General features: G+C 41.7%; 1 protein-coding gene across 18 annotated transcripts in view; it reads left to right on the forward strand.

Annotated features, from left to right (window-relative positions):
* Positions 1-14,273, forward strand: part of kcnma1a (potassium large conductance calcium-activated channel, subfamily M, alpha member 1a) — a 105,587-nt gene extending 91,314 nt beyond the window's left edge. For 7 of the 18 annotated variants that reach the window (XM_048232915.1, XM_048232918.1, XM_048232914.1 and 4 more), the window contains 10 exons: positions 569-793; positions 1,196-1,388; positions 2,597-2,710; positions 3,141-3,224; positions 4,186-4,316; positions 6,206-6,400; positions 6,991-7,109; positions 7,342-7,566; positions 9,807-9,835; positions 11,245-14,273. In XM_048232915.1, the coding sequence (XP_048088872.1) occupies positions 569-793; positions 1,196-1,388; positions 2,597-2,710; positions 3,141-3,224; positions 4,186-4,316; positions 6,206-6,400; positions 6,991-7,109; positions 7,342-7,566; positions 9,807-9,835; positions 11,245-11,396 (1,467 nt within the window). In that variant the 3' untranslated portion in view covers positions 11,397-14,273. Of the gene's footprint in view, positions 1-568; positions 794-1,195; positions 1,389-2,596; positions 2,711-3,140; positions 3,225-4,185; positions 4,317-6,205; positions 6,401-6,990; positions 7,110-7,341; positions 9,470-9,806; positions 9,836-11,244 lie in introns of those variants that run through there. The other 11 variants (XM_048232922.1, XM_048232924.1, XM_048232931.1 and 8 more) reach the window with 5 other exon arrangements.
* Positions 14,274-15,014: the final 741 nt, after the last annotated feature.

Genomic DNA, 15,014 nt, shown 5'->3' on the forward strand with positions numbered 1-15,014 from the left:
TACTCACTTAGCCTACTGTGTAGGCTACTTTAAAGGGACACCAGGCAAGCCTGATGCTTTTTCTCTACGAAACTCCCCCTCGCTCGGTCTGAAGCTCTTTTCCTTTTCTTTGCGTCTTCCATCAAGGGTTTTCGCTGCTTCTTCGCCAGCTCTGCCATTATACACACGTTTGCAACAATCTCTAGTGTTTCGTTAGCCTGCCTCTGTGCTGTAAACTGATCCTGCTTCGGTCGGCGGGTAGGATACACCGAACTTGCAAGTGGGATATTCTTCCTACAGGCAGTAGGGGCAGGCGAGAGAGCCTTCATTCGCCCTGTAATGAGTCATTTAACCATATACCGACTTACGAAGATGATTAATTAACACAAAAACGTTGCCTGGTGTCCCTTTAAATGCAGGGATGAAAATGTTTTCATACTTTTCATCGTTTCATATATTTCAATGTTTTATGTTTTTTTTTTTTAAAAGCTATGAGGACATTGTCTAGGTGTGTGTGTGTATTTACTAGCTGATCTCTTTGTATATGAGCTTTTTACAAACAAACTCTTTGTTTCTTCTTTCATGTTAGACCCGGAGTGAGGCGGCCATGACAGTCCTCAGTGGTCACGTGGTGGTCTGCATCTTCGGGGACGTGAAGTCGGCACTGGTGGGACTCCGGAACTTGGTGATGCCCCTGCGGGCCAGCAACTTCCACTACCACGAACTCAAGCCCATCGTGTTCGTGGGCTCGCTGGAGTACCTGAAGAGGGAGTGGGAGACCCTCCACAACTTCCCTAAAGTCTCCATCTTACCCGTGAGTTTCCAGAGAACACATAGCTCAGCCATCTTTAAGCACTTATAGTCATTCTAGAGGTGCATTGCGATGGAAGAACAACTATAGACCCTTTCAAAAGAGTTCCATTATCAGCGTCATAGTTGGCCCCACAAGGCTTCCGTTTTAACATTCCATATGTTATCTTAATGCAGAGGAAGTAGATTGGGAACCAAATAGAACGTTCAAACATTGTTTTTGTTTACCTTGTTGAAAGGGTCTATAGTATAAGAAATTGGGACTGATGATGCCGTTTTTTTTTTTTAAATAATGCAGCTAATATTTATGTAATCAGTACAGTGCTAATCCTAATGAAGCACTGTTTTTTGCATACATGTTTCTCTTGTTGTTAACCTTTTGTGTGTGTTCCATCGCATTCTAAAGGGCACACCTTTGAGCCGTGCTGACCTGAGAGCTGTCAACATCAACCTGTGCGACATGTGCGTCATCCTGTCGGCCAATCAGAACAATATCGACGACGCCTCGCTGCAGGACAAGGAGTGCATCCTGGCTTCGCTCAACATCAAGTCCATGCTGTTTGACGACAGCATCGGGGTCTTGCAGGCCAACTCCCAAGGTAAACATTGTAGTGCCCAGGCTTGCTGTTGTTTATGAGTAGTCGGCATGAGCCTCTGGGACTTTGCCGGGAAGATCTCTACAATGTATGTCTTAAAGATCTCTCGATGGAGACAGCAGTAAGGGACACCTGTCAAAGTACCACTAAGCACATAGAGCATATATAGTATGCTCACACACACACACAACCACACACACAAACACACACACACACACACACACACACACACACACACACACACACAAACAAACATACACAAACACATACACACAAACACACACACACACACAAACATACACAAACACATACACGCACACAAACACACAATTCTAGGTTTACAGTGTTGATGTGCCACTTTCAAGCAATGTGTGGAAAAAAGAAAAGAAAGCTCTAACCTTGTGAATTCTGTCACTTCCTGGATTTGTTCAGAGCGCTGAGCTGGGCATTTCTCCATCTTAACAGTTACTTTGCTGCTTGCTGTGAACCAAAACAAACAGCATGTGAGATTTATGTGAGAGAGTAAAATGGCATTTGCAGCACGGCATGTAAGTGCAAGTGTTTAGTGTTGCCCAGCCTAATGTCAGCTGAAGACACGTGCAGACATATCTCATGTTCATAGCCCTTTAGCTGTGGTCATAAACAGTAATATTAACTGGGGATGCTTTGAGGCTACCGCAACATACTGATGTTTACCCTAAATATATCTCTATGGAAGGATGAACTAGTGTAATCTAATATGGACCATTAATGTGCATTGATTTCTATAAGTTGTTTATTTTTTGTTGAGATATTTTCTTTTCTTGCTATACCAGTATGTTGATATGTACTGTAGTATTGTGTTGCTATACCAGTATGTTGAGATGTAGTATTTTGCTGCTATACCAGTATGTTGAGATGTAGTATTTTGCTCCTATACCAATACAGTATGTTGAGATGTAGTATTTTGCTGCTATACCAGTACAGTATGTTGAGATGTAGTATTTTGCTGCTATACCAGTATAGTATGTTGAGATGTGATATTTTGCGGCTATTCCAGTTTGTTGAGATGTAGTATTTTGCTGCTACTGTATACCAGTATGAGATGTAATATTTTGCTGCTAAACCATGTTGAGATGTAGTATTTTGCTGCTAAACCAGTATGTTGAGATGTAATATTTTGCTGCTAAACCAGTATGTTGAGATGTGGTATTTTTACCGTCCTACATTAGGGTTCACTCCACCTGGCATGGACAGGTCTTCTCCAGAAAACAGCCCAGTCCACGGGCTGGTGAGGCAACCGTCCATCACCACCGGAGCCAACATCCCCATCATCACAGAGCTGGGTATGTCATCGCTCTTGCAGTGGGCACAATGTGCAGATAATGGACAGAAGTAATGTGCTTACAGATTATGTAGCATCATATCAAAATGAAAGACAGCAGTCATGATAATTGTTGACTTGTTGAATGAGATTGTACACCAATACAGGCAATTACAGATCTGAGCTGCATTGAACAATGCATCTTTTGTATGTGCATAATATTATTATACAATATATTTATATATAACCAGAATATATAATTAGATATGGCTTATATATGGCTTGAATTTCCCCTGGGGATCAATAAAGTATCTATCTATCTATCTATCTATCTATCTTTATACAACACAAACATAAACAGGACAACAATGGATGACATCTTGCATGTTCAGTGCACTAAACCAGTCTGATTAACCCCTTCCTCCCCGCTTACACTTGTTTTGCATCGTTAGCTAAGCCAGGCAAAACACTGCCCTTGGTGTCATTCAGTCAGGATAAGAGCAGTGGGAACAACATCCCAATGATTACTGAGCTGGGTAAGATGGATGCTGCAGTGAACCTCTGTTGCAGTCATTGTTCCGCTTTTTGTCCACCCAACTCCTCCGTTGGCTCTTTCATGCCGCTATAAGATTGGCCTATTATTCCCTGGTGTGCCTCCTTGAAACTGTTTTAGTTTGGGCTGTTTTCAGCTGTCGTTGATTCTTGTTTGAATCTTTTTCTTTAACTTTTGACTCTTGACGGCTCAGTATAGAGTTCATGGATCATGGTTTTGTGATCCATGACATTTTCTTTTCGTTACTTTGTCCACTGAATTGTTAATACTTTTGTCGGATCTTTGCAAAAAGTCAGAACATTTGCAAAAACGTGGAGAGAGAGAGTCACTCAGTGTGATGTTCGCTCAGTGTCCACCATGGCATGTTGCATGCATAACAAAGAAATGCGTTATATAAATAAAATGGCCTTGCCTTGCCTTGCCTAACAAGCACGCCTCTGTGGCAACCACTCCACACTTTTCCTGTGACTTTATTGCACTCTGCTGAACTACATTTCATTGTGGCTTTGTTGATGTGTTTGATGTCATGTTCTTGTGACACCACCGATTAGAGGGATTGTTTTATAATTTGATGAGATCTCCACTGATATCATTTGATGTGATCTCTACTGGTGACACTCACAAACTCACAAATTAACCTTTGTGGCTTGCAATTACATCATGCAATTTGCAGCACTGTAACTGTAAATAGTGTCTTCTTTATTCATGATATTTAATGACAGCTACATGGCAATGCCATTAACAAGCTCAAGTGTATCACTGCTGCTGGCCTACATAACAAAATATAGATTAATGTTAAGTGTGTGGGTTTACATCACCATGGAAAGGTACCAGACCTTTGACAACCAGGACTAGGTTTTTCATTAGAGTTTTTTTTCATTGTCGAGTTTGTGCATTGTATTTTTTTTCACATTTACTAATGTTCTAATGTGCTCCCCTCCTAGTCAACGACTCCAACGTTCAGTTCTTGGACCAAGACGACGATGATGACCCAGACACAGAGTTGTATCTCACACAGCCCTTTGCCTGCGGGACAGCTTTCGCAGTCAGCGTGCTAGACTCCCTCATGAGTGCGGTGAGAGCCTATATCAGCTCACAGTGTCACTTGCTATAGTTCCTCTACAGTAGTTTATTTATGATTGTTTATTGTTATTACAAAATTATTATATTGTATTTATAACATTAACATTATTGTTTTTACAACAAGTTGCTTTGGATGAAAGTGTCTGTTGTATAAACATAACAATAACAGTAACCATAACCATAGCGGTAGCCCTAATATACTGCTACTATCATTTTGTGGATTTTATTGTGGATTTACGTTCAGTTCAAAATTTTAATGATTTGGGAGAGTTGTTGTTGTGCCTTCATGTCTTGTTGTGTATTGGTAAGGGCTAATTTCTGCTAATTTCTTTCTGATTGTGGCTGTGCTGAAAATATCAGTCATTTAGCTTCAGTATGCTTCGAAGGGTGCAAGCAAATAAAATGAGGCCCTAGATTCAGAGTACATAGAAGTACATTACAGCCGGTAAATGATCTGACTTCAGAACATCAGGCTCATTTCAGGGCTTGGCATCTCACTATTGTCTACTGTCTTTAGGTACATAATCCAACCAAGTGGCAGTTGGTTCTAGTTTATTATCCTCTTTCCCCATTTTCTCCAAGTGTTTGGTCCTCTGCATTCATTTGTTATGATACACAAGTCTGCAAAGATGAATAGTAAGCCCAAGGTGTTTACATGCAAAACAAAAAATGGCATCACAGAGAGTGTCACTTAGCATTCTGCCTATTCATAGATGGAAGCACTTTGGCATGTTTTCATGCAATATCCCCTGGCTTCTCACACCGCCCTGTCGTCACAATAAAGAAACAGCAAGAGTCCTTTTTTCCTGGGCTTGACAGCTTTATCTGTCTACCTTTTGAGAGGAAGTGAGCTTAGAACAAAGCCTCTCTCCCCAGCAGCACAGCGTAGACAAAGCCAATGCCTGCCTAATAGACAGGCCTCATCCATCATGGCGTTCAATGGGGCTGTCAACCTGACAGGAAGCATGTCACTGCGTATTACAAGCAAGGCAAGACACCAGGTCCCTCTACAGTAGATTCATGTAGCAAGTACCCCCCCATTTCCCCGCAGAGATGGTCATCTTATAAGAAATTGTTGTAAATGATTAAATGGTTTAAATTTGATAATTAGTTTGGTAATTTGGCTGTTGTTTGGCTATTGGTTTGATATTTAGTTGGACTCACTCTTACTTGTTAGTGACTCGCGGCTTCACAGGCCCTATTGCAGCCATTTAGCAGCTTTCATTTCTAAATGCACCAGCATACACATACACACACACACACACACACACACACACACACACACACACACACACACACACTGGTCATCAGCTCTCCCCTCCCTCATTTGTCACTGTTGTGTCACACGGCAGGCTGACTGTTGTGTGTGTGTGTGCTGTGTGTGTGTGTGTGTGTGTGTGTGTGTGTGTGTGTGATGGGACACCACAGCCCAGGCTGATGGAAGTGCAGTAATTGGACTCCGCTGTCGTTTCACCACTCGGGCCGGCCAACATGACGAGACAGCGCATGGGATACAGGGCTGGCGTGTATGTGTGTAAATGTGTGTGGGTGCTGTCTGTGTGTGTGTGTGCGATTGAGGTTCAGACACTCATAGCATTGCCAGCACAGCAGCAGCAGCAGCCTCTGATAGAAGAGATCTGTGTGTGTGTGTGTGTGTGTGTGTGTGTGTGTGTGTGTGTGTGTGTGTGTGTGTGTGTGTGTGTGTGTGTGTGTGTGTGCGCACGTGTGTACATGTGCATAGAAGGGGGTTTGAGATACTATGACAGTCTCTTCATAAGGGGAACATGCTTGCATCTGCCTTGCACTTGGATGATTTAGGCGTTTGCTCCCCCCCTCCCCCACAGTTACCCCTACCCTAATACTTCCTGTTGTCCCTCGTAGACGTACTTCAACGACAACATCCTGACCCTGATCCGGACGCTGGTGACCGGCGGCGCCACGCCCGAGCTGGAGGGACTCCTGGCTGAGGAGAACGCGCTGCGTGGCGGCTACAGCACGCCACAGACCCTCGCCAACCGGGACCGCTGCCGTGTGGCACAGCTGGCACTTAACGACGGGCCCTTCGCCGAGCTGGGGGTGAGCAGCAGCAGAGGCTGTGATTGGCCAGCTGTGCTGTCAAGTCACAGCAGCCAGCCAATGAAATGTTATATATAGTATATATAAATATATATACTCTTTTGATCTCGTGAGGGAAATTTGGTCTCTGCATTTATCCCAATCCGTGAATTAGTGAAACACAAACAGCACACAGTGTACACACAGTGAGGTGAAGCACACACTAACCCGGAGCAGTGAGCTGTCTGCTACAGCTGCGCTCGGGGAGCAGTGAGGGGTTAGGTGCCTTACTCAAGGGCACTTCAGCCGTGGATGTGGGCATGGGAGAACATGCTCTACCACTTCTTCCGTCCACATTTTTCCCACTGGGTCGGGGATCGAACCGGCAACCCTTTGTTTACAAGCCCGAAGCCCTAACCAGTAGGCTACGGCTGCCTGTTTGCCTGTCAGAAGCTGGCCGATGGGCTGCTGAGCTTCCTGGACCCAGAACACATTACTTCTACATATCAGAAAGAGATCCAAAATATTGGTTTATTTACACTTGTGATATTTTTCATTTGTATGGAAGTAGATTGACTTTGAATGTTGTCTCTGCCCTCATTGTTTACCAGGATGGAGGTTGCTATGGTGATTTATTCTGCAAGGCACTTAAAACATACAACATGCTATGTTTTGGGATTTACCGCCTAAGAGATGCACATATAACTTCACCCACCCAGTGTACCAAGCGGTAAGTTGCTTCCCCTGTTGCGTCACTCAGTACATATTGCAAATAAGTTCGATAACTCTGCATGAATGCTCTACTCCTAAGCTAAGTTTGCATATGCTATGCTATTCCATACTAAGACGGAGATTAAATTTCATTATGGGGTGATGGGTCTCCAGAGAAATTTTGCCATTTTGTCGAGCAGTTCAGTCTTTTTTTTTTATGTATTTTTTATTTTATGTTTTAAATGTCTCAGGTATGTGATCACTAACCCGCCGTACGAGTTTGAGCTGGTGCCGTCGGACCTGATCTTCTGCCTGATGCAGTTTGACCACAACGCGGGCCAGTCGCGGAGCAGCCTCTCGCACTCCTCGCACTCGTCCCACACGTCCAGCAAGAAGAGCTCGTCCGTGCACTCCATCCCTGCCTCCGCGCGCCCCCCTGGACGCAGCAAAGGCCGCGACCCGCGGGACAAGCAGAAGTACGTGCCTCTCTAAGAGAGAAATAAAAAACCCTTCCTTCCTTCTTTCTCTTCCCCCCTCATCCCTTCCTCCTTCCCTCCGTTTATCTTTCCTTTTTCTCCCTCTCTCTTTCTCCCTCCCTCCTTCCCTGCCCCAACCTAACTAGTGACCTAACCCCTCTTCTGCCCCTGAAACTGTCCTCCTGAATGAGCTGCCAAAACTCTGCCTGTCATCTGGTGGAGACATGCACGTACTGCGCACACACACTTAGACTATGAGTGTGTGTGTATGCGTTTTGGGTGTGTTTTTGTGTGACATGCATGTAATGAGGTGTGTGTGTTTGTGTATGTGTGTGAGAGAGAGATAAAGAGAAAGAGAGAGAAAGAGAGTGTGTGTGTGTGTGTGTGTGTGTGAGTGAGTGAGTGTGTGTGTGTGTGTGTGTGTGTGTGTGTAAAGGTCCGGTGTAAATGCATGCAGAGCCCTAACCCTTGCCCAAGCTATGTGCCATTTCGCATGTGATCCGTTGACTGGGAGCCTACTCGTGTGATTTGGGCGGGAGGAAGCCTGTGGGATCAGACACTCGTGTGGAATGTAATTCACTATTACATCATCATCGTTTCAAACAAAAGGACTTTTGTTGTTTCTGCTATTTTTTTTTTCTCTCTTTTTTCATCATAAGGTGAATTTGATTGTTTTGACCAAATAAGTCTGTCATGCTTCAGTTTTTGTCCGTTATTGCTTGTTTTTCTTTTTTGCCATGGAAATAGGATATGAGTTTGAACACAGACCAGTCTGTATATTGCCTGTAGTCCATTTTTAAGTTCTTATCACATCCATTTGCACTTAAATTGCACTTTAATCTCCTTAATAATTACTTGTCTTAATTACAAAATCATTAAGTACAGTATCTGAATGACACTGCCGAAGATTCATTTTATGTTGCCTTGGGGCATAGTCTTACATTTATTCAACTAAACATAGCCAGTATTCAGAAAAAAACATATCCAATATCAATAAATCTCAATAAACATTAGCATAAGAAAAAAAAAACTCTTAAATGCCTTCTACCATTCAGCACTTGAAACTAACCCAGAAAAAAACAACACTAATGGAGATTCAGATTGTCATTATTATTATTATTATTTTGATTGTTTTTTCTTTGATCAATATCAATAAAATTGTTGTGAACTGTCGTCATTCAGAAGTCACCTGAAGGGAGGGGTTCAATCAAGGTGCTCAGTGACAATAGTGATGGATTCAGTGGCGCATATATCACTTTGATTGAATTCTCTATGAATCTTTTTGAAGCTTGCACCCTTTCAATGCATGTTCTTTTCTCTCTTTTTTTGCATGAGCTCTCCTTGAAAATACTGAAATTGTGCGACTGAATCTTGTGAATAAATTGACAGATACATTTATATCTCTGACAGTTGCTGAGCAGTGTGGAGATCTCTGGTTAGTATGTGGCCCTTTGACATACTTCTCTGTCCCCTCTCAAGTACTGTAGCTTGTTCTGGACATCTGTTTGCTGTCTCTTTCCCCCCATGGTCTGTGGATAATTTCAGTATTTTAAAGGCTAAAGTGTAGATCTGCCATCCCAATTGCACGCCTTTGAATTAACAGTAAAAAATTAAGTCTATAAATTGCATATACGTGCAGAAATGACCATGGCAACAATGAAAAAATGACATTCCATAGAATGTTGGAATTTTTTGAAGCATGGGCTATCTTTTCTTTTCTTTTTTTTGTGTTCTTATATTTCTCTTCTCATTCCTGTCAACATGTCTAAATGTACATACTGTAAGGACGTTTCACGCTAGTGTGCTGACTTCTCAAAGCTGAGAATTAAAGGCATCACAGTGTGAAGTAGCACAATCCTTAAAACAAACAAATACATAAATAAAAATGTTTTTTTGTTAATAAGCATGAGCCGTTCTGATGACTTTTTGTGTTTCCCTGTGTGTTTGGCATGATAATTACCCAGTCAGTGGGTTAAATGTGTATATCCTGCTTTACAGGACCTTGCATGGTACTTCATCTGAGGTCTATTTGGGAAGTGCCCAACCTCTATCCTCAAGTAGTGCTACTGTGTTTCCACACAGCCGAATAAGCATGGATAATAGAATACTGACTTAAAATCAGTGTGATATTGCTTTTTGGCTGGATTCCTGGTTACATTCTCGTTCATTTTAAAGTATGTAAAGTTGAACATATTTTAAATATGATCCAAACTCACATAGACTACTTTTCTTCTCTGAAGTGCTACAAGGACGAGTAGAAGGGTCCAAGGTATGACAGTCCCTGATTTGTGCATGACTCTGCATCTGCCATGATACCCTATCATAACCTTAGCGATGCTATGTCTGAAAAGAGCATAGTGGATAGCCGGAGGTCATTTTTCCAACTTACAACCGTTTGCTTTCCTCACAGGGAAGCAAAGTTGCCCGTTGCCCTGTTGTGCCTTTGGTGGTGGTGGTGGTGGTGGTGGGGGCTAGCATTGCATGTGGTTTCAAGTATCCCAAATAATACACAACATGTGAGTAAAAAATAGGTTCAAAAAGGTTTGAAGTGCGTAGAAGTTACATTTCAACCATGGGTTATCCAACTCAGGGTCACGTGCCCCTTGCAACCTCATCTCTTGCACGGCTGGCGCTCCATCCAGAGCATGTGGGTATCAGTTGGGCAGGTGTTGCCTTCCTCTCCCTCCCTTTCTCTCTTTTCTCTCTCTCTCTCTCTCTCTCTCTCTCTCTCTCTCTCTCTCTCTCTCTCTCCCTCCCTCCCTCCCTCTCTGCCTGGAAAATGCATGAGATGTGAGTAGATGCATTGAGGCATTATTTAGGCTGGGCAGATGTGAGCGCTACGTAATGTCTCATTCGGAAAGCTGGTCTGTGCTGGCTTGTTGTGATGTGAGGAAATTGTTTGAATGCACACACACACACACACACACACACTCAAACACACATCATCCACCTATAACACACACACAGTGCACCACGTATAATGTATGGTACAGTAAGAGGTTTCATTCCAGTGTAATCTTGCATAAGAAATTATCAAACACTTTTGAGTGACTGCAAGCAATATATAATTGCTCGTGTTGCTTGGGCTTGAGTTTATGTCTACTCCTACAAATCATGTCGTGCTATGACAGCTGTTGGAATTCAGACAAGAACATTTAGCTAATAATTTACTGGCTATTTACTGCTATAGAGTACGGAGCCCAGGAGGTGTCATTGCAATATATATTTGTGTATCGAGAGAATGTGTGCTCATTTTATTAAATTGTGCACTCATTTTACTAAATAGTGCACTCATTTCACTAAATTGTGCTCTCAATTTAGTAAATCATGCACACATTTTACTAAATTGTGCACTCAATTTACTAAATTGAGAGCACAATTTAGTAAAATGAGCACACTATTTAGTCAAATGAATGCACAATTTAGTAAAATGAGTGCACTGGATATATACCAAAAATATCTTGCAATGACCCCTCCCATAATAGAGCAATACAGTATATGTCATTCATACATTTATCATATGATCATGCAAGCATGTATATAAAAATATACCAGTCCAGTCTGTTATTCATTTGGAACTGATGTCGATATTTCCTCCCTCTTTTTTTTCTTTTCTCATCCTTTTGTTGTTGTTGTCGTTGTTTTGTTTTCCTCTGTTGTTGTGCGACCGTTTCACAGAAAAGACATGGTTTACAGATGAACCCGAGAATGCCTTCCCCCGGAACATTCAGATCAAACCCATGAACACGCACATGGCCAATCAAGTCAATCAGTACAAACCGACAGGCAACCCCATCCCGACCATCCGAGAAGTGGAGGACGAATGCTGAACTCATGGCTGGGAAAGAAAACCTCAAAGTCAGACAGGCTCAACAGGTTGACGCACCAGTTAAAATATGGTTCAAATAGCTTCCAATATTGTGTTAATTTTATGACTATGAGTACCTGTACAGTGAGTATTATTTCCAGGCTTTTTATAAACACACATACTGTATCCACGGATAACTACATGTTATATGCATTACAGTACATACATGCAGTATATTGTATGGGTATAGACAATCATGTTGAGACGTAGTCACAAGAAACCTATAGATGCGCAGTTTAAGTATTGTCCTCCACTTGTGACCAGCCTCTGTCTTGTGGCCATTTTGTTTAAGTATGACGGTCGTTTTTAGTGTCGAGAGACCGCTAACATGATGAACAGCACATGGTTAACAGTGACATAGCGCTAGATGTGATTCACTGCCTTCCACACTTGTAGGAGAGTTACAGTAGAGTGTGTCAGTAACAGTACAGGATGGTTTTCAAGCTTGTCTATTTGTCCTGTTCAGCTGGTGCATGTTATGTGCCTTAGCCGTCTATATAATATCCTGTGCTAAAGTCCAACGTCCGCATTTACAGTACCATAAATGCAGCTTTTTGTTCATTTTCTTTCAGGCACAATGGCGGTGCCTTTATCGTACACCGGCTGGTTTGTAACGTCACCTCCTTATTTTGAACGGGTTTGTGTATAAACTTTGATCTTCTCTTAAGGAAAATGAGTTGTAGGACTTAATATGAAGTCATAGATTTAAATCTGACGCGTGCGATCGGAAGTGACCCATTGCGAACAAATGAACCTGAATTAACTGCATAAGCAAGCTAAAAAAACAGATGCAGTAAAATCCCCTCATGTGATCGAGCTAACACCAGATGTACAGTTAGAAACTATTAGCAAGTCGCAAGTTCTGCTATAAGAGACATGACATAGATAAATTATTAAAATATAATAAATAGTTAGGCGTGTTTCTACAGAGTGCCACGTATTGCGTAAAGTGGGCATTGACAGGACCCTCTTTGGTTGAAGACACTGTCTGGCACTGGGTTGGCATGGGGGCATGAAAGTGCTTGGGTGTTCCCCAAAGCCAACCCAAACACCACCATTTCCAAAAAGGGCACAGAACTGACTATGTGTGCAGCTCAATCACAGACTGGGGATTTTAGTAGGAAGAGTTTTTGCTAAAAAGTATTTTAGATCATCGCAAATTACAAAACATCCACAGTAGCAGTGATTTGAACCATTTAATGAAACTGTTTGATGTTCATCAATCAGATGTGTGTACTAATTCTGTTCTTCAGCAGATGGTTCCAAAAATGCAGCTTTTCTGTTTATTTACAACATTGTTTTAATACCAGGAGAACAAACACTCCTGATTTTTGCCTTCAATTGTGGGAATTATGCAGTTTGCCTTACATGCCAAGGGGTAGAGCTTTTTTGCAAAAATATATTCAAAAGACATGTAAATGTGTTCATTTGTACATAACATATAAATGAATGAACTCCAATAACGGTAGAGCTTCTTAAGAGAGACTCTTTCAAGTCTTGCATCTGAATGTAATAATTTATACTGCTGTCATAATATATTACTGTACATGTGTTGAGGAGCATAATCAGCATCACTCTTTGCATTAGATCTCCTATCAGTCAGATTGGGTCAAAGGGAGTTTGAATGAACTTGAATGTGTGTTTTTTGTCAACTGTAAATGAATGGAAACACTAAAGAACAATACAACTGCATTGAACTGTTTACATTCCATTATGTGCTACAGTAGATGTTGTGAAAGAGATATCTTTTGATCTTAAAAGTGGTTTGTCCTCATATTTTCTCCACAAAAGGAGTATGTTTCAATGTCAATTCATCCTTAATTTACCAATGACATTGGAGTGGTTCTATGACAAGTACTCGTCATGTGACTCCAAGTCGATTCACTTGTACAGTACAACGTTAACCTGACTGATTTCCTATTGCCTGACATTTAACTGGTTTAGCTCTGCCCCAAAATATTGTAATCAATGAATTCAGTGTGTTACATAGTTGCTTCTGTCTTTTGTGAGTATAGCTCAGTCATTCTCAGTTAAGATACCAGGGTGAATAACGTTGGCATTCGCAACGCTGAGTTGTGCTGGCACTGAGAACATCCAAGCCTCCTCTCATGCCTCAGTGCCAGCAACGTGCCAGGCGGTGGTCAGACCAAAGAGGGCATCCTGAGAGCCCACTTTAGCGAAAAGTGGCACCAGTGCAAAATTATCAATTGACCTTATTTAACGCATCATTTATGTTGTTAATTCATTTTTAATTTTTAAGGACAGCTACTTTTTTTTGTTTTGAGAATGACTTGAGAAGTACTCATGATTGACACTGAACATACAAACGCTGTAAACTAACATTTCTTTTACTGTTAATTTCAGTAAACTGGTATGTGTGTATGACTCAAAATTGTCCCCTCAAATCATATTCTTGTGTTGAAAAGGACTTTGTTCGTTTTATGTTAATGTCATTAGTTCACATACAGAGAACACAAACAAAAGTCTTAACCAGTATTTGGCTACCTACAGTTGGGAAGGCTTAATTGATATCAGTCAGTAAGCTGTTTGTGTGTTTGTTTGTGTGTGTGTGTGTGTGTGTGTGTGTGTGTGTGTGTGTGTGTGTGTGTGTGTGTGTGTGTGTTTGAGTGTGTATTTGTAGAGGGCGAACCAGTCTTGTGATTTTAATTGATGGTTGATGGTTGTTGATGGATTTGACCTTTTTGACATATCATAAGAAATCTAGTGATTATTAGTCTAGCAATTTATTATCTTGTACAAAAAAGGTTTGTAAATAACTTGTACATGATTTTCATTTTCTATTTTTTCGCACAATAAAGACGGATGCTCTTGTGCTGTACTCTGGTTCTTCCTGTTGTTATCCCAGTTTTTGACAGCTGCTCTCACCTTCAAATGTGTCAGAAATGCAGCACCTGAAATAAATCCTTCAGATATCCACCTTATTCGTGAGCCAAACATGGGTGTCATCATGACACTTTCCGAAATCCGGTTCTCTATTTCCGGCCAAAGCTGCGTTGTATTGATTTTAAGTTATGGTAGACAGTGACTGATGCATCCTAAGCCATGTAAAAGTAAACTTATACTTTTTCTGTCTATCATATGTTATAAAAAAAGTCCATAGTGAGTGCAGAATTCTCAACAGTTGAAGAATATTCAAGTTAGCCTACTGAGTTATTATGTAAACAGTATAGACCGGAAACCAGAACGGAAGAAGGTTTCACCCTTCAAAGTGGATACCTGAAAAGGAGACATTATTAATTTACAGACAAATAAACCTGGGTAAACACAATAGCGACAACAACTTTCTTGTCGGGTTCTAGAAAAAGAAAAAAAAAACCCTGTGAGGTACCTTGTCGATACTAATCTTGCCCTCACACAAGTGCCCCCGCGGGGTGAGGAGAGCTACACAAACAAAACAGCCCTCCCCGCCACCGGCGCGACGGTTTCTACCGGATCGAGCGTGACACGGTCGTTCCCGGGCCCCCAGCAGCAGCAGCAGCAGCGGTTTCCATGACAATGGGGCACACTTTTAAGTGCATCGGCGGCGTTTCAGATAAACAGCGATCCTTTACCAAAACAA

Source organism: Alosa alosa, chromosome 22, assembly GCF_017589495.1.
Source record: "Alosa alosa isolate M-15738 ecotype Scorff River chromosome 22, AALO_Geno_1.1, whole genome shotgun sequence".
Taxonomy (NCBI): domain Eukaryota; kingdom Metazoa; phylum Chordata; class Actinopteri; order Clupeiformes; family Clupeidae; genus Alosa; species Alosa alosa.